Below are 18857 nucleotides of genomic sequence, written 5' to 3'. Positions count from 1 at the left end.
GCTAGAGGCTGTCGCCAGGGAAAGGGAGGTCTGGACCGCCTTGCTCGACATGCTGCAGCCGCAACCCTTGCCAGGACAGGCGGATTGAGAAACGAACGAAAGATTGAATACGCATTCTGTTTTAAATTATTGTTTGTGATATTCACGGTGATCCATTTACTTATTTCTAATTACCCTGTGACTTTCTTCTCAACAGGTGATTAAAAATTCTGGAAGGGGTATGGCTTCACATCTTCTAGAGGAGGGAGTTAAAATATGTAATACTTGTATGGAGATTGATGGGAGACGTGTAGAGGTGTTGACATAAAACGTTTTCTCCATAATAACTTCTTCCCGATTATTTTAGCGGGTATCTATAAATCGATTGCCTGGTATTACAATATAGGCTCGTACTAAAACTGCGCCTGTTTTACTGGTGTCTCCACAGATCCGTTACTTTAATCATCAGAAGATTCGCTACGTTTGGAACGTGAAGATGGAGAAATTTGAAAGACTGGGGTAAGGGTCGCGAGATAACCACACGTGCCATTCATGTAATCAGTATACCGCCATTGAGAAAAGTATTCAGAAAATGAACATTGTTTAGAAACGATCCAGGGAATTGTATTGTTGGCATAGAATCATGGCCCTCTATCAATTTGAATGCAAAGAACTACCAGGCCGTACGTCGGCTGCTGCCATGTAGGCAAAGGAGGCCGAGAAGAAGTTGGATTTATTTTCTTTACCAAAGCCTTATTTAACTCTTAACAACTATCACTGATATTATTTCCCGCACCTTCGACTAGGACGGTTAGCTACGTAGGGTGCAAAAGAAGTTCAACATACTAAATTTGCATTCCAGAGGTCACCGCTTCAATTTAGATCGCCCAGCACATGAGTTGAATCAACAGGGCAAGTTTATTATATTCCTTTCCCCAATTGCCTCTGTCCAGCCAGCAGCAGTGTATATGTAAATGGGTGGGATAAAGTGTGGATTCTCTTCCATGCTAACCAGGACATCTGGTTAGCATGGGACAGTAGGTCAAATACTCTCTAAAAGGTCTCTCCAATGCTCGAGACGCCGGTTATTAGCAGCAAGAGCAGTTTATGCAAATGGGAAAATGTCAAAACTGGGTGGTTTTTAACTTTTGCCGACAAAACTGGATCCCAAATGTCAAAACTGGGTGCACCCTGGGTGGCCAAAAACTTGAATTTTGGACACTCAGGGTGCACCCAGTTTTGACATTTGTCAAATACACTTGATAATTGTATACTAGCACAGTGTGCCAGCACCCCATTCATCCAAACACTTGGTATTTGTATACTGGCACACTGTGCCAGCACCCCATTCATCTAAACACTTGGTATTAGTATGCTGGCACAGTGTGCCAGCACCATATAACTACACACACTTGATATTTGTACGCTGGCACAGTGTGCCAGCACCCCAACGACCAACATTTCAAGCTACGGCTCGGACTCGGAAGTGAGCTCGGGGCGGGCTTGCGACCAGGCGGGCGCACTGCCACCTTGCGTGATGACCTAGACTAGTGACTCGCGTCAATACCAAACTTTTGGATTGTTGGTTGATGCTACGCGCTACTGTACATGCAAGCTGGCACACTGTACCAGTATACAAATGGCAAGTTCGTGTATGTTCGCGAGCTGAAAGTGTTACTGTAGTTGCAAGCTGGCACACTGTGCCAGTATACATATGGCAAGTAAGTGTTACTGTAGTAGCGAGCTGGCACACTGTGCCAGTATACAAACGGCAAGTAAGCGAGCTGGGACACTGTGCCAGTATGCAAACGGGAAGTTTGTGGTGCAAGGTATGGAACATGAGCCACGAGAAACATCATTTGGAACGTTCTAAATCTGTGGCGACATATGGATGAATAACGCAAGGACCTAAACGTGTACAAAATGATACATTAAATCGTACACCTTCTTCACCCAGTTTTGACATTTGTCCACATTGAACATCACCCAGTTTTGTCATATCAAAAAGCACCACCCTGTTTTGCCTGTCGTTTTCCAAGACCACCCAGTTTTGACATTTGGGATCCAGTTTTGTCGGCAAAAGTTAAAAACCACCCAGTTTTGACATTTTCCCTTATGCGAATGCTGTCGCAAGAGGCCATACGTTTGGGGCAACGGTCCTTCGCTGACTACGCGTGATGAATGAATGATTGCTCTCCAAGAGCTCCCTATAGTTGGAGGCCCTTTCCTCTCGCAGTGGTGTGAGCAAGCAATTGCAGGGCTGCACCTTGACATTTTTACCTTTTTTATGTACTTGGCCTTGTCTGCCAGGCAAGTGCAGTTGTCATCTGAACTTTCCGCCAAGGAGTCTTTCAAGGTGGAGAATCCCTGCGTGCTATTCGCTCGTCTAAAGTTGTATGATAATTCGTTTGATTCTAAACAACGTTGTAGAAATATGCTTGGTTCTTTCGGTAAAGTCACGTAGAAGGGAAATAATAAAATAATAAAGATATGAAACAATAAAAATTCCCACGATGTTTCGACTGCAACACAAGCAATCATCAGGTGTGAAATCCACAGCAAGAAAATTTGAAAAAAGTGGCGGTTTTTCTTAACGTCAGCACCACGAACAGCGATTTAGCAGTTGGTCAGATGGACGAGTCCATGGAAAAACTGCCACTTTTTTCAAATTTTCTTGCTGTGGATTTCACACCTGATGATGATTGCTTGTGTTGCAGACAAAACGTCGTGAGAATTGTTATTGTTTTATATTTTTATTATTTTATTATTTCCCTTCTACGTGACTTTACCGAAAGAACCAAGAATATGAATCCCTGCAGTCACGAAAGTTTTAAATAAAAATTTAACGTTGTACAATTTACGATGCTCGTGACAAAAGAACACGTGCTTGTCGTTAACATGACTAATAACAGTGGCGAATATTTGAACAGGTCCTGGCCTCCCCTAGGTCAACTCAGCCACAAATGAGTAGCTGGTGCGATGTGTAAACATCACCACTGGCGAGACAAAGGCGGCCGGGCGCGATGCTGGCCACCCACCCTCGTGCGCCGTGCCTGCCTTCATAGGCGCTCGCTAACAGCATTTTCTCTAGCAGTCTATATGGGAAACATTTGTCTTTGTCTGTATATATAATATGTATTTTTATTTACGCAGTGGACTGGAGAATACCCTCACCTGTACAGAGATCCACGATCAATTTGGGAAGGGCCTCGATCAGTCACAAAGAGATTTGAGGTATCTGTTGAATTGCTTTGTATCTGTCACTGAATTCCAGTTAATTTTAACTCACAATAACCATGAGTGTCATTGTGCAGAATATAAAGAACAAAATAAGCAAGCATGATATATCCGCTGCTGAATTGTTAATTGTGAGGTTGCCTAATTTGTGGAACTGTCCCTTTTATTATAAATATCCCTCAGGTCTGCCTTGCAAGGCAAGAGACTTTAGTCTCAATGAACTTTCACTTAGCTATATATTTAAAGGATGTATCGACATGAATGTTACATGTGCCATTTGTTGACTGATGTAAATTACAGTAATACCTCGTTATTTGGGTATTTGATCATTCATAATTGGGGATAATTCGACACGGCTGCAATTTCAGCATATATACAGAAATTCGCCATGAGCCGAATTGTCCTACTGAATGGGCAAATATCGGCATGCACGTGGAGCGACGCCGCACACCACGACCAGAACAACGACTCGGTCTGGTGGCGGCGCGCGTGGTGAGCGTTAGTGCAGACCTGTCGCTTTGGACTTGTTTGTGCACTCTGTGCAAGCCAACCACCTCGGAAATGTCGCCTACACCGATATCAAGAAGTAATAGAAAGGGACTAAAGTATAATTCCCTTAGTCTGCGAGACAAATCTATAGTTGTGGATATAATTGATGCAGGGTGTGTGTCAATGCGTATGGTGCATGAAGAGTTTGAAAAACAAATTTGAAAAAATTGTATTGGGGCAGGAGGCACTGGGCAGTACCGTTGTACACAATTCGGAATATTGGATAATTCGGCAAGGCCAGAGCCCCATATGTGTTCAATTAACAGGGGTTTGCTGTACACATTTGTGATCGTGAAATTGTCTCCCGGGTGCGGTGTGGCGTTGTTGAGGCTGACGTTGCATGTTGCTCTCCATTCCTAGGAAACTTGTCTATGGCCTAAATCTCATCGACATCCCAGTACCCCCCATTTGGAAGTTACTCTTTAAAGAGGCAAGTACTCTCGGCGCATCGGCGAGAGAATTGCACCACCAGAAGAGGTCAATTTCAAGGGAGAAAATTACCGGATTAGTTTTACGTGGTGTTGTAAATTAAAAATACATGATCTTTAAAATAATGTATTCCATCTGAAAAGTAATAAATAAAAGTGTACATTTTTTTGTTAACTACATTTCGGAAGCATTATATCTGGATAAACACGGTGCCAAGGTGGATAATTTGGATGATCGTATATTTTTTCACGTCGTTTGGTTAAGATGGCGATTGTGGCATTGCGACTGAATAGCCTGTGGCTTTCTCCCCAAAGTGTGCGCAGATTGCGAATGATGAGATCTCGCGGTGTTTCCTTTCTGGCCAGGTGCTCAACCCGTTCTACATTTTCCAAGTGTTCAGTGTGTGCCTGTGGTTTGCGGAGTCCTACATGGAGTACTCGTACGCCATCATCGTCATGACTCTCATATCTGTGGGCCTCTCCGTCTACACCGTGCGCAAGGTGACGAGATGGGCAGAGTGGCAACTCTGCTGGGGGAAGGCGGTATGCACGTCAAGTTTGAGGACATTGATGTTTCACATTTATTCCAAAAGAAAAAGTAATGGCCAGTGGAAATGCAAATCCCCACTGCACATTCAGTTATAAATTACGCTTTGTTTACACACGAGAGCCTCGGTGAGTTTTTGCAGTAGGTGCTTGTCAAATTTTTTTTTTTACTTGCAATGATTGCTATGTATCTTCCAACTCAGAACAATTTGAGATACATTTTTCACCTTTGGACCATGACCGCCGGCACACGATGGCCTAGTCTTGCGAACGACAAGCGGCGAACGCGGTACCGCTTGGCCGCATCACTGCCGTGTAATTTGACATATATGTACAGTAAAACCTTGGATTGCGAGTAACTTGGTCTGCGAGTGTTTCGCAAGAAATTTAAATAAATATTCATTTGATAAACGGCTTTGTCTGCCGAGCGTCACGTGATCACAACTCGTATACGAGTGCTTTGATATACGAGCGCTTTGGATTACAAACACGTCTCTGGAACGAATTATGCTCGCAATCCAAGGTTTTACTGTATGTTGAATTTCTTTCGCACCGTACGTAGCCAACCGCGCTCATCGGAGGTGCGGGGGAAGGACAACAAATGGAACACAAAAACCAGTTGTAAAGAAATGAGATTTCAATCTACATTTAAAAATGCAAAGCTCCAGTGGCTTCCTAATATCAGAAGGAAGAGCATTCTAGACGGCCGCAGGAGCGCATCTGAACACGTGCGATGCACTTGGCCGTTTTTGTTCAATGGCCGAAGCAAAAGCCGCTATTTCTCTCCTTCCCCTCCTCCTCCTAGCAAGCAGTGGCACTGAACAAGATGGTCAAAGAGCACAGCAACCTTCCTGTGACGATACTCGGAAGAGACGGAAGTAAGGCCTTGCTTTGTGTGCAGTGCAATGGAACTGAGGTGATTGTTCGTATTTTTTCGTGTGCCGTTTTAAACATAATAATTCTCAGTTTTAAAGTGATCGTGCTGTCGGCATGGTGTTACGAGAAGAGGAATCCATTCGCAGCTTCATCAGAGCAGTGCAAAATATCAACACAGTCTGCAAATTTGTACTTTTTAGCTGGGCAGCGGTGGCGATAATGGGTGCCTGTAAACCCCGCAAGGTGGAGATAGCGAGGAGGGTTTGTGGATCGGACAAATGGGGAAAAAAGTTTGTGAGACTTCCTTCTCTTGGGCATGAAGGTGTAATACCCCCTGGCCTGCCAGCAGAAACATCGTCGTCATCACAATCCATGGGCAGATAGCTCCGTTGGTGTCCACCTGCACATTTCGTCATTTGTTTCCACCCTCCTCCTGTCTTGTGTTAATTAGCTCACGCAGTGCCACATCTTTCTGGCAGGATGCAGTACAGCAAATTGTGGACTGATATGATCTGTCCCTTCTGTATTGGGTGGAATGTTGCCCCCTCGCATGCGCGGGTTTTATGGGGTGCTCTGGTTTCCTCCCACTTGTAGTACTAGCACAAATTGGTGTGAACACATCGTGATGTACCGGAGAACTGCAGAGAACATTGTTTTTGTTGTTGTCAGCTCACTGCCTGGCAGCCTTCCAGCTTGGTCTGTTGTTCCACAGCGATGGTCAGATGAAACCCCGTGTTTTCGATTAGCAAAGAAGTTCAACGTACAGGGACTCCTCTACTTGCGAGCATTCGACTTGTGAACCTTCATAGATACGAACAAACCTGTCCGTATGTCCAGTTGCCTGTTCGGACCGAGAGTTTTAAGTTCAACCACTGCGCAATAGATGATGGTGGTGGCGGCATCTACATCTGCAGAACGTGAAGAACCAGTGGCATCTACATCTACAGGAGATGATGCAACTTTTAAAGCCATTTCCAATGTTTAGTGTACACGCCGTACAACATGTTTGGTAATCGACAAGAGTAAAGTTGAACAAATCGACTTAAGAACAGACCTGGAACCTACCTCGTTCGTAAGTAGAGGAGTCCCTGTACGTACATACTTAGAATTTGTAGATACTTTCAGGTGTATATTTTCGTATTATTTTATTCTTTGTTTCTTTCGGTTAAGTCACGTCAAGAAACAAAGAATAATTCCTGCAGTCACGAAAGCTCCAAAATTAAGATCGTATTATTTTATCCACACACACCCAGGAACACATTTTGCCAACGGGCCCTGCTATGAGAGAAACGTAATTATTAACGTGACAGTCAAGCAGATATTTGACATTCTCAGAGTTGGAAAATAGCCAAACTAAGTGAAATATCAAGATGAAATATGAGCGGGCCTAAGCCCATCAACTCATTGCAGTTGCCAAACCGGTTTGATCGTGGGCTTGCCGCCTGGATTCTCTACATACGGTGCGAAATAAGTTCAACATACATGCATCCACACATACATACGTTGCACGTCTAGTTTTGACACGGTTATAGTGAGACCTTGAGTTGACGTTCCCTGGATAGGCAAGATGGGTACCTCGCCTGGTGTACAGATAGTCGTGGGTTCGACCCTGATGCCTGCTGTATATTTGGAGTTTGCATGTCTCTCTCCCCATGGTCTCATGGATTTTCCTCCGGATCCTCTAGTTTTTTCTCACCACACTTAGAAACAGAGTATTTGGTTGCTTTTAATGTCCACGTGATAAGTCACTTGTTTGAGTTATCATTTGTGGCCAGGTCGCTTCTGAAAAAAAGCTATTAAGCTCAGTCGGCCTTACCTGGTAAAATAAAAAGTTGTTTTGTTTTAGATTCAGGATAGCGCATACTGTTTTATCTATCTGATATTGCCTACAAATGTCAGTTGGCACAATACGTGGACATATAATCTGTTTGGGAACGCACTGGCGAACTAGTTGATGTGTAAATAAATGAATCTGCTTTCACAAAACAGGACGTTGCATGCCCGCCAGGGCAAATATCGTGTTGCTTTTCCCGTCATCAAGAAATAAAATGAGCAATTTCCTTACTATCCGTAGAGATAAGACGATTAAGCTGGTGGAGTCTAGTGCTTTGTTAAATACAAGTAAAATTGTCTCCATGCTCAGAGGGGTATTGGATGGTACTTACCTAATTTGCTTGCCCTGAATTTGTGGTGAACAAAATTTGTATTTGCACCACAAAGTGGTACTTAGACTGTACATTTTTTTATTTTTACCAGATAAGGCCCAATGAGCTATATAAATATTTTTCAGAAACGACCTGGCCACAAATAACAGCTCAACGAAGTGGCTTATCATCATGTGGAAATTTAAAGCAGCCAAATACTCTAAAAACGTGTGATGTTGATTCTCTATGTGGAGGGAGAAACCGGAACGCCCGGAGAAAAATCTGCGCGACCACAGTAAGAGAGGCACGCAAACTCCAAATATACAGCAGACATTAGGGTCGGGATAAAACCCACGATCTCCTGTATACCAGACGAGGGAGTTAACATCTCACCACCGTGGCACCCTTAGGCACCCTTATGTTAATCGAACCTCACGGGATGATGGGCTGAGTAGATTTCTTCTAATTGTGTTTTGAACCGCCAGTCCAAGTACTTAACCTTAAACATAGTTTACGTGGCCAGACAAATAACAAGATAAGATGGGCCCTACTCTGCGGCGCGGGAGTGACCGTAGCTCGTGTGCATGCCTCCCTCAGCCAGCAGAGACACGACCTCCACCGAGGTGGTGCCGGGGGACGTGATAACATTCCCCAGCAACGGGGGGATAATGCCGTGCGACGCCGTCCTCGTGTCCGGCTCCTGCGTCGTCAACGAGAGCATGCTCACAGGTAAAGCTGCGGCGGCCTGGGCCCCTCCGGCCCCGTGCGACTCGGCACAGTCGCGCACCGCCTGCGCACACACGTGTCAGGTCCTTGCAAGGAGGCAAAGCCCCCGTTCCTCGCCGGTTTCCGACGCTTTCAATCGCAGTTACCGCTGCTCGAGAAGGTAGCGATGTTATTTGGCAGTTTGGTAGTCAAGAAACCCTAATCGTGAACTGCCATCCAAAGACTCATTAAGGTCTCCAAATCTGATCACATCATCCGAAACCTCGTTGCCATTGAGCACGTAGAAGTAGAACTCTTGCTGTACCACTCTCTGCCGCATAGCTCGTAACACCCTACGACAATCTGTGCGTGCATGCTGACCTGCCCATCCAAGCACAGTGCAGGCTCGGACCTGCGTAGTATGGTGCGAGATCTGACGAGAGAGCGCCGGGAAGGGCGGGTGGGGCGTGCATGGCTGGGGGGGTGCGGGCAGGGGGGCCGGGGGGGAGGTGCGGCGTTCCCCCCGCGATCGGCTCCCCGCGGAACCCCCCGCGCCCGCCGTGTCGCCGTTCTCTTCCGCTGTCGTCGCCCTGATGACTCCTTTGCCGCGCGCCACCTCCAGGCGAGAGTGTCCCCGTGACCAAGTCGACGCTGCCGCGCCGCGAGGGCGACGCGCCGTGGGTGAGCGCGGGCGCCGAGGATTTCCGCCGCTTCGTTCTCTTCTGCGGCACGCGGCTCATCCAGACGCGCCCCGGCGCCGCCGACAAGGTGCTGGCCGTGGCGGTGCACACAGGTAAAGCCGGCACCAAAATGCTCCTCCGCTCCTTCACCCTATCGGATTAGATTTGTTTTTTTTATCTTAAACCAATGAAAAAAAAAATCGCCAGCGTTATCCTATTGACCGTGTGCCACTCGCGGTTGCTAATCGACGGAGAAAAAAATAAATCCACGTTCCAGGCAGGCTACGCGATGTGTAACCAACTTCATGGGGGGGGGGGGGGGGATTAGAAAGATTTTTTTTGTCGTTGATATTTTTCACCAGTTTTATCCCAATTTGTTACGTCTTGAGATGGAGCCTCCATTCAGACTTCTTGCGGACCAGTGCAGCCCTCTATGTTAGAGAGCAGCTCACGGGAGCGGATATCACACGCGCTACCTCTTGAGATTCCTTAACGGAGGGACGTCTGGCCATTAGAACCTAACCTGCCCTTCGTCGTGTGACGGTCAAACACTGTCTCTGGTGTAGGCCAATCAGTTTCAAAGACGATGCATATATTATCACAGCATGTTTGTTTGCACGTTCACCACAAGTACGTGTGGTTAATGCAGACTTCATGCCTTGCCAAAGCTATCTATTTGAACATTTTAACACCTACTGTTGTATTGCCAGAAAGGGTTTAAACCTGGTCAAACACATACATTTGGTTTTTATTTTCACAGCTGGCATTTATTAAAATTAAGTGCAGGACAAAATTAAATGTGATTTTTTTTTTTTTATCCAATCATTGGGGGGCTGGGATGAGACTACGAGGTGCCTGGTTAATTCATACATTCATACTTGTTCCCGAGGGAGGTACTTGAGTGGTACAGGGGTTCATAAGGGCCATGTCAGAGACACTGAGCTGGTTCTGCTGAGACCCTGGGTTCATATCCATGTGTTGGCCACCTGTGATGGTATAACCAGATTCTTCACTGTAGGGAGTTCATGGTCTCAACGAGCACCTGAAACAAACCAAAACTAAACGGAGTGGTGCACCGCTTGCTAGCCGTGACAATTCTGAGTGGACATGATTGTGTCTCGTGACTTGTCCGCCGATGGAGCGGCTCGGTCACCGTGTAAATTGACCAGACACGTGTAACCCTGTAGATGAGCGTGGATGTGCCGTGCCGGTTCGTGTGGAGTCGTCTGACCCATGCCCTGCCCACCCCCCCCCCCCCCCACAACTCCCTCCTCCCAAGGCTTCTCCACCAGCAAGGGGAAGCTGGTGCGCTCCATTCTCTACCCCAAGCCCACCGACTTCAAGCTCTTCCGCGACGCCTTCCGCTTCCTCATGTCGCTCATCGCCGTAGCGCTCGTGGGAATGATCTACGCCGTGGTCGTCTTCTCGCTCAGTGGGGTGCGCTCGCCGCTCCTGCGTGCACGATAGCCGCTCCTGCGTGCACGATAGCCGCTCCTGCGTGCACCATAGCCACGTCGCGTTGGGGCCGAGTGGGGATAGAGCGCGGTGCTGGGCCCAGTGAGATGTTGCACACTGGGGTGGGATGTCAACTACCTCGCCTGGTATACAAGACATTGTGGGTTCAATCCCAACCCTGACGCTGCTGTATATTTGGAGTTTACATTAATCTCCCCGTAGTAACGTGGATTTTTTTTTTTCCGGCTCCTCTGGTTTTTCCCTCCACATTCAGAATCAAGGTGTGTTTAGAGTATTTGGCGGCCATAAGTTTCCATGTGATAATCCACTTCGTTGAGCTATCATTTGTGTGTATCTTTTTTTTCTATCTACGTGGCTATTTACGTGGATTTACCGAAAGACTCAAGAATATATGTATGTGTGTTGAACTTCTTTCGCACCGTATATAGGCAACCAAACGGAGGTGCAGGGGAAAGACAACAAACTAAACACAAAAAGCAGTTCTAAAGAAATTAGTTTGCAATCCCCGGACTTGCCAACCGCAGATTCCTGTATACACGGTAAATTCTTTGTACACCAATTTACCAACTGCGGCCTGGAAATTTGAGTATCCGCGGGTAAGCACGGGTCCTCAACACGCGTTTCTCCATCGTACCACAGCGCCACCTGTGCTGGTTGTAATTACTGGCGAAACGTTGTACTCGAATTGTAAATGTTGTGGGTTTTACTTTCTAACACATCCGTGTGCTGAACTAGTAACGAATTTGCATGTTTAGTATACGTCATAAACCTTACTCATTGGTTGTGTCGGGTGGTGGCAGGTTTAATGACACATTTATATTTAGACGATCTAACCCAAAAATCTCTTATGGATAATATTGATCGCGAAAGCCTACGTGTTAAGCCAGCGGTCCATCTGTTTTGTTGCTGACCCATGCTTACCCACGGATAATAAACATGTCCAGGCTGTCTAGCTCTTTTTCAGCAGCGACCTGGCCACAAATTGAAAACACATTCCTTTAATTTGCTTTTTGTGTTTAGTTTGTTGTCCTTCCCTCGCACCTCTGATTTTAGCATGGTTTGGCTACGTACGGTACGAAAGAAGTTCAACACCGAGTCTTGAGACTAGGTGAAGCTTTCCTGAGTAAACAAGGTCAATAATAGTACATTGCCAATGAACAATGCCATGTTTTTCCTTTCTTTCATACCGCATTTGAAAAGTAATGGACGAATTTAAAACTCTGTTAGGTTTGAAAAGCCATTGGATGGTTAACCGATGGTTAACATTTGTATCTCCTGCAAAAGAGTGTGTGGGGCAATGATCGGTAATGTGAGTGATAGATCACACATCTACACAGTCACAATAGAGACCCATACACTCGCATGAATACCCGTAGACACACACAGCGATCCGTCGAGTCACACTGGGACCCATTCTATACAATACAATGCGACGCGCGCATCGGATTGCACTTCACCGTGGCCACAATTTGGTGACTCCTGAATTCCCCACTCGTGGTGGAAATATCCGGAACCTCCCCCACGCGCAGGACAATGCCAGCGGTCGTTTCCGATGAACATTTGCCCCACCCGATGATCATCGTTCCCACCGCAGACCGAGGCCGGCGAGGTCGTGAAGAAGGCCCTGGACATCATCACGATCGCGGTGCCTCCCGCGCTGCCGGCCGCCATGACGGCGGGCATCATGTACGCGCAGCGGCGGCTCCGCAAGGTCAACATCTTCTGCATTAGCCCGCAGCGCATCAACGTGTGCGGCCAGATCAACCTCGTCGGCTTTGACAAGGTGCGGCTCCCCGTGGCGCTCAGGGAGTGGGGCGGCACTCGCCCGGTGTACAGGAGGTTGTGGGTACGATCCCGACCCTGACGCCTGTATATTTGGAGTTTGCATGTTATCCCCGTGGTCGTGTGGATTTTTCTCCAGGTCCTCCGGTTTTTCCGCTCCACACTTCTAAACATGTGCTGAGAGCATTTGACTACTATAAATTTCCACATGATGATAAGCCACTTCGTTGAGCTATCATTTGTGGCCAGGTCGCTACGTAGCTCAGTGGTTGTTAATGAATGGAGGTGGTCATGACAATGTTCATGATGCTGGCGAAGATGATCATGGTGGTGGTGATGATGATGATGATGGACCAGTGTATGGTGGTTCTTTCTGTGTATTTTAACACTTTATGATGGAACTTTGTCCTGTGGACGTCTGTGTACTGGCAACATTTTATATTGAGACCCCTGTGGATGGAGATGTATTGGGACTCGTGTGTGTGTGTGTGTGCGTGTGCAATGAAGACAGGGACACTGACGGAGGATGGGCTCGACTTGTGGGGACTTCTCAGGGTCTCCGAGAACAGGCAAGCCCAACTTCGCTCCGTATTCACCATTCGCTATTCAACCTGCCCTCTGACTCGGCTCCCGTGCATTCGCCGGCCATGCTGCTCTCCATGTCTAAGCCGAATTCGAGATAATGAGTGGAGAGCTGTGTCTGGAATTACGCGATGGAGCAGTGGCGTAGTGGTTTGTGCACGGCGCTACGTACCCGGAAAACTGAGTTTGAATTCAAGCCACAGCTAACATCAGCGGGGAGTGACATCTGAACCGGTTCTGAGCCACCGCTTTGCGAACCCGCACACCGACCATCGTGGTGAAGTCTGGTCAAACAGCCCCCCATGGCCGACACGGCATGGGGAGCCCTTCATCCCGTAGTGCATGTGTTGTATCGTAGACGGAGGTACTCGGAGACGGAGGTTGAGTTAGGGGCTTCCGCCAGGGTTTATTAACACTTATCACTATCCCTGGTTCCCTCTTTACCCCTTCCACTATCCCCGTTCCTCCAGTGACCCCGCTTACGTTACGGGGTCTCCCTTATATACCCTCGGAGGGGTGATGTCACGTGCACTGCCCAGCGCGTGCGACCCCACGTCCCGTGAGGTCACCGCACCGGACAGCGCACACGACGCCACCACTCTCCTCTACTCCTCTACATCACCCCCCCCCGTGAAAAAAAAACAGCCGACCCGGCTGCAATCAACCCGCAAGCGGGGCCCCACACCGGACCGAAGACCGAATAATCACGAGTTCGTGTGCCTGAAGGTAAACCCGGCTGCTAGAAAACTCAACCTTAGGGCAGCACGGCCCTTCAAGCAGAACAGTAACAACAAAAAACAAAACAAATAGAGCCCGAAGGCCTCATCCGCCGGATAGCGCCGAACGGGCGCCAGGGGCTAGGCCCGCTGAACGGCCATCAGGGCCGTCACCGGAGCCGCATCCCCCTCGAGCGGGTATGCGCTGCTGGCCCGCTCCCTCGTGCGGTGTCCGCCACCCGTGCAGGTGGGCCGTCAGCGGGCAACAGGCCCACCGCCGTGGCCTCCGGTGCCTGGGGGGTCTCTGTCGGCCTCACTCGGGAGGGGCCTGGGGGCACACACACAGGATCGGACGTCACCTCCGTCAACGAGACCCGGCCGGTCAGGCACGCCGGATACATCATCAGCCGGCCGCTCCGGAATTGGGGGTGGATCCCCCAGGGTAGATGGAACATAACGTTTGAGCCGGGACGGGTGCACTATCCACTGCCTGCGACCGAATCGAATCCGGACGCATTGCGGCCGGCGGACCTCCACAACCTCCACGGGTCCCTGCCAAGGGCGATGCAATTTGGCCAATGTGCCAACGGGGACCTGGGGACAATGCAGCCACGCTTTTTGACCCGCTACCCACGGGAGGCCAGCTGCCTGGTGTTTTGGCAGCCGCTCATTAGCCGCCTGCCGGCTTGCGGAATTCTCGGCAGCGGCCTGTCGCGCCTCGCGCAGCCGGTCAAGTGCGACCTTCAAAGGGGTCGGCACCGCCGACCCCTTCTTGGAGGAGCCAACGTCCATCTGGACGTGCACCGGGGGCTCCGGTTCCCTACCGTACATCAAATAAAAAGGCGAAAATCCCGTGGAGGCATGAGGGGCCAACCGATACGCCGCCAAGACCCCCGGGACGAATAGGTCCCAGTCTGACTGGGACGTGTTCACCTGGTGGCACAGCATGGACGTAAGGGTGCGGTTCAAGCGCTCTACCATCCCGTCTGACTGGGGGTGGTAGGGCGAGGTGCGGACTTTCTTGGTGCCAAGGAGGTCACACACCTCCTTGAGCAACCTAGACGAGAAATTCCGCCCCTGGTCAGTCAACAATTGTTCCGGCGCGCCCTTGTCAAACACGTATCCCTGGACGAAGGCCTCGGTGATAGAAGAGGCCAACTGATCGACCAAAGGCCATGCCATGGGCCAACGTGTGAGGTACTCAACGCCCACCAAGAGGTATTTGTGGCCCCGTTGGGATGCAGGGAATGGCCCCAAAATGTCGAGCGCCACGAGCTCATTAACGCGAGAAACCCGGATGGACTGCAGCGGGGCCCGGTCCTGGACAACTGGGGCCTTCCTCCGCGCGCAGTCGTGGCAACCCTTCAAAATCAGTGCTACCCCTACGGTGCTACCCCTACGGCAGCCCCGCTAGATGCATGATTTTCGCCTTTTTATTTGATGTACGGTAGGGACCTGGAGCCCCCGGTGCACGTCCAGATGGACGTTGGCTCCTCCAAGAAGGGGTCGGCGGTGCCGACCCCTTTGAAGGTCGCACTTGACCGGCTGCGCGAGGCGCGACAGGCCGCTGCCGAGAATTCCGCAAGCCGGCAGGCGGCTAATGAGCGGCTGCCAAAACACCAGGCAGCTGGCCTCCCGTGGGTAGCGGGTCAAAAAGCGTGGCTGCATTGTCCCCAGGTCCCCGTTGGCACATCGGCACTTTCTGACAGGGGAGGCACCATGATCACTTAGGTGGTCCTCCCAGGGCGAGGCTCATCCATTGCACTGCGGGTGGGTTGACCCCTGCGATTTCCCCAAATGCGAGAAACCCGGATGGACTGCAGCGGGGCCCGGTCCTGGACAACTGGGGCCTTCCTCCGCGCGCAGTCGTGGCAACCCTTCAAAATCAGTGCTACGTCACCCTCAACACCCGGCCAGTAATAGTCCCGCTTAAGGGTCAATAAGGTCTTGTGGTAGCCAAGGTGCATAAGCTTCTCGTGAATGGCTCGGGTTAATTTACCACGCAGGCTAGTGGGCACAACCACACAATAGCGTTCCAATTGGGCATCCCAACGCATGAGTAGTCCGTCATGCACGGCGATCGCCGGGGCAGCCGACGAAGCTAAGCTCCGGGCGTTATGTCCGACACGGCGCCGTAGCTTCAGCAGAGAGGAATCCTCCATCTGCAAGCCGGACCATACCTCCCGGGGAAGTCCAAGGCCGAAATCTGCGGTCGACGCCGCACCTGGAGGGGTGTCCGCCTCGGCCGACGCGACCAACTGGGCCGCGGCGTCCCCTGGGGCCTTGCAACGGCTAGAGCCCAGGGCGCAAGCACACCCGCCGCCTGCCGGCAATCGGGATAAACCGTCCGCATTTCCATGCTGTGTCCCCTTCCTATGGATTACATCAAAAGGGTAATCCTGGAGCACTTCGAGCCAGCGAGACAGCTGACCCGAGGGCTGACTAATCTTCAGCGAATATTGCAGGGCCGCGTGGTCGGTTCGGACCGTAAACAGCCTACCGTACAAATATGGTCTATACAACTGAACAAAATAAACTATGGCCAAAAGCTCCCTCCGGGTCACACAATATCGCTGTTCCGTCGAGGACAGAACGCGACTGCCATAGGCTACCACCCTCTCAACCCCGTCGACCACCTGGGCCAGGACAGCCCCAATTCCCGTGTCGCTGGCATCGGTATCGAGCAGGAAGGGTTTCGTAAAATCCGGGTACCCCAAGGGCGGCGCATCCGCCAAGGCCGTGCGAAGCGCCGCAAAAGCCGCATCCTCCTCTGCGCCCCAGTGAAACCTTTGTCCTTTGGCGGAAAGGGCGTGCAGTGGCTTCGCAATTGTCGCAAAATCGCGGACAAACCGGCGATAGTACGATGCGAATCCAACGAAGCTACGCACCTCCGCGACAGATGTGGGAGTCGGCCACGTCCGGACACAAGCCGTTTTATCCGGGTCCGTGGCGACACCTGACGTGCTAACAATGTGTCCCAAATACCTCACCGATGGTTGTAGCAAGTGGCATTTCTGGGGTTTGAATTTCAAGCCAGCAGCACGCACTTTGACGAACACCGCCTCAAGGCGTTGCAAGTGCTCGCCAAACGTACGGCCAAAAACAATAACGTCATCCAAGTAGATTAGACAAGACTCCCACTGCAGCCCCGCCAAGACCATCTCCATGAGACGCTGGAAGGTGGCCGGGGCCGAATGGAGACCCATAGGAAGCCGATTGAACTCGAACAACCCCTGGGGCGTGCGGAACGCTGTTTTGGGTCTAGAGGCCTCATCCAGTGGCAATTGCCAGAAGCCGGAGAGCAAATCTAAAGTCGAAAAGAACCGCGCGCCCGAGAGGGCATCCAAGGAATCATCCATGCGAGGCAATGGATATGCATCAGCCACCGAGATCTTGTTCAATCTACGAAAATCGACGCAGAACCGGAGACTCCCGTCCCGTTTCTTGACTAGCACAATGGGGGCACCCCAAGGGCTAGTAGATGGGGAGATGATGTCCGCCGCCAACATTTCCTCGACAGCCGAGCGGACATGATCTTTTTCCGCTGGGCTAAAGCGGTGGGAATTAAGTCGAATAGGGGCCGCGTCGCCCGTGTCTATGTGGTGGTCCAAAAGAGTAGTGCGACCCAGATCAAACTTACTTTGGCTGAACACATCGGTGAACCGCTCGATGAGGTCGCGGAGTTGCCGACGTTCCCCGAAGGACAACGAGGCATTCTCGTCGCACAACGTGGCAATCCATGATGCGTCGGGGTCCCTCGTGCGCATCACGCCCGCCACGACCCCTCCATCCGGGGCAGCGCTCTCGGGTGGAGGAGCCGGGGTTGCGTGTGCCAGGACGGCGCCGGCCGGGACTACGACCGGCAAGGGTCCCGAATTGAGGACCTGCAAAAAAAGGTCCTGGCCCCCCGACACGGCTGTCAAGGCGCCCACCAACCCCTTCGTTCTTGAAAAGTAGCTTGACGGGGACAGGAGGATACCCGTCTCCGTGGAGCCCATTTCGAGCGGTTTGCGCAACCTAAGGGGTATCAGGATTTGTGACGCCGGTGGTACGGTCACCGGCACTTTATTCAAGGCCCGTACACCGGCGACCAAGGGAGACAGGACGGTAGGTGATTGTAGGAATTGCAGCCGCCTCCCTGACGGCATTTCCACACAGCCCTGGTCAACAAGAATTCGGATGGGCATCCTAGACAAAAAGTCGGTCCCCAAGAGGCATGGCACTGCCAAGGTCCTGGAGACCAAAATCGGCCCGGCCAATTCAATCTCGTCAACCCGAACCGACGCTACAACGTGGCCCAAGATGCCCAAACTGCCGCCGTTCGCGGCGACACAAGCCCCGCGAACCGGCCTTAATGGACCCACGCTGCGGGGTAGCAGCCCAAAAATGGCCTCAGAAATAATGGTGGCCGACGCCCCCGTATCCACCAGGAGGCGAACGTGCACCCCTTGCACATATCCTGCCACCGCTGAGGAGCCGGCAGCTGCCGCCACCATCCTATGCACAAGCGCATCCCAGTGGCGGGTCTGTCTGGGCCATTGAGGGGGTGATGACGATGGTGCACCCGACCCTTCGAGGACAACCCCATGACGATGGGCCCTAGCCCCGCTAGATGCATGAGGTGAAGGGAGCGGCCACGCAGATGATGCGTCGCGACTCGCCTGGGGCCCCGAACCCGATGCCAAGGAGGGTCTGGGAGAAGGTGGAGTCCCTTTTCCAAAGGCCCCCGGGGCATTCCGGCAGCCCCGCTCAATGTGGCCCCGCTGACCACAGCGGAAGCAGGCCACCGTGTCCGCCTCCTGTGGACGGGAAGGTCCCGGCCGCCCCCGCTGCTCCGGACGGCGACCACCCGTCCCCCTTCCCCGACGATCGGGCATCGCCAGGGCCGCGAGGGTGTCCACCCCCTGAGAGGTGGCCCCCCCGTCCGGCGCCAGGACCCCCGCACACGCCGCCATCTGAGGCCGTTGGCGGAGGGAGAGGTGCGCCTGAATGTTTTCTGCGACCGCCAAGGATGTGATCTGCCGATCATTGTTGATCGACAGAGCAATTCCTAGCTCCCTTGCCAGGTCAAGCAGCTTCCCCAAGGCCATAGAATCAAGTGCCCTGCCGTACAGGTCAGGGTATGCAGCCTGCGCCAGGGCCAGGAGCGAGCAGCGG

General features: G+C 51.1%; 1 protein-coding gene and 1 pseudogene across 4 annotated transcripts in view; both read left to right on the top strand.

The window, feature by feature from the left end:
- Positions 1-18857, top strand: part of ATP13A4 (ATPase 13A4) — a 74221-nt gene that overhangs the window by 29237 nt on the left and 26127 nt on the right. For all 4 annotated transcript variants that reach the window (XM_061565897.1, XM_061565898.1, XM_061565896.1 and 1 more), the window contains exons 5-14: positions 428-498; positions 3133-3213; positions 4126-4195; positions 4560-4694; positions 5545-5617; positions 8357-8488; positions 9087-9257; positions 10424-10581; positions 12215-12403; positions 12910-12971. In XM_061565897.1, the coding sequence (XP_061421881.1) occupies positions 428-498; positions 3133-3213; positions 4126-4195; positions 4560-4694; positions 5545-5617; positions 8357-8488; positions 9087-9257; positions 10424-10581; positions 12215-12403; positions 12910-12971 (1142 nt within the window). The remainder of the gene's footprint in view (positions 1-427; positions 499-3132; positions 3214-4125; positions 4196-4559; positions 4695-5544; positions 5618-8356; positions 8489-9086; positions 9258-10423; positions 10582-12214; positions 12404-12909; positions 12972-18857) is intronic.
- Positions 15407-15515, top strand: LOC133351285 (U1 spliceosomal RNA; annotated as a pseudogene).

This window comes from Lethenteron reissneri, chromosome 36 (assembly GCF_015708825.2).
Source record: "Lethenteron reissneri isolate LAM-NWPU_2019-01 chromosome 36, ASM1570882v1, whole genome shotgun sequence".
Taxonomy (NCBI): domain Eukaryota; kingdom Metazoa; phylum Chordata; class Hyperoartia; order Petromyzontiformes; family Petromyzontidae; genus Lethenteron; species Lethenteron reissneri.
This window is presented reverse-complemented; position numbering and strand designations above follow the sequence as displayed.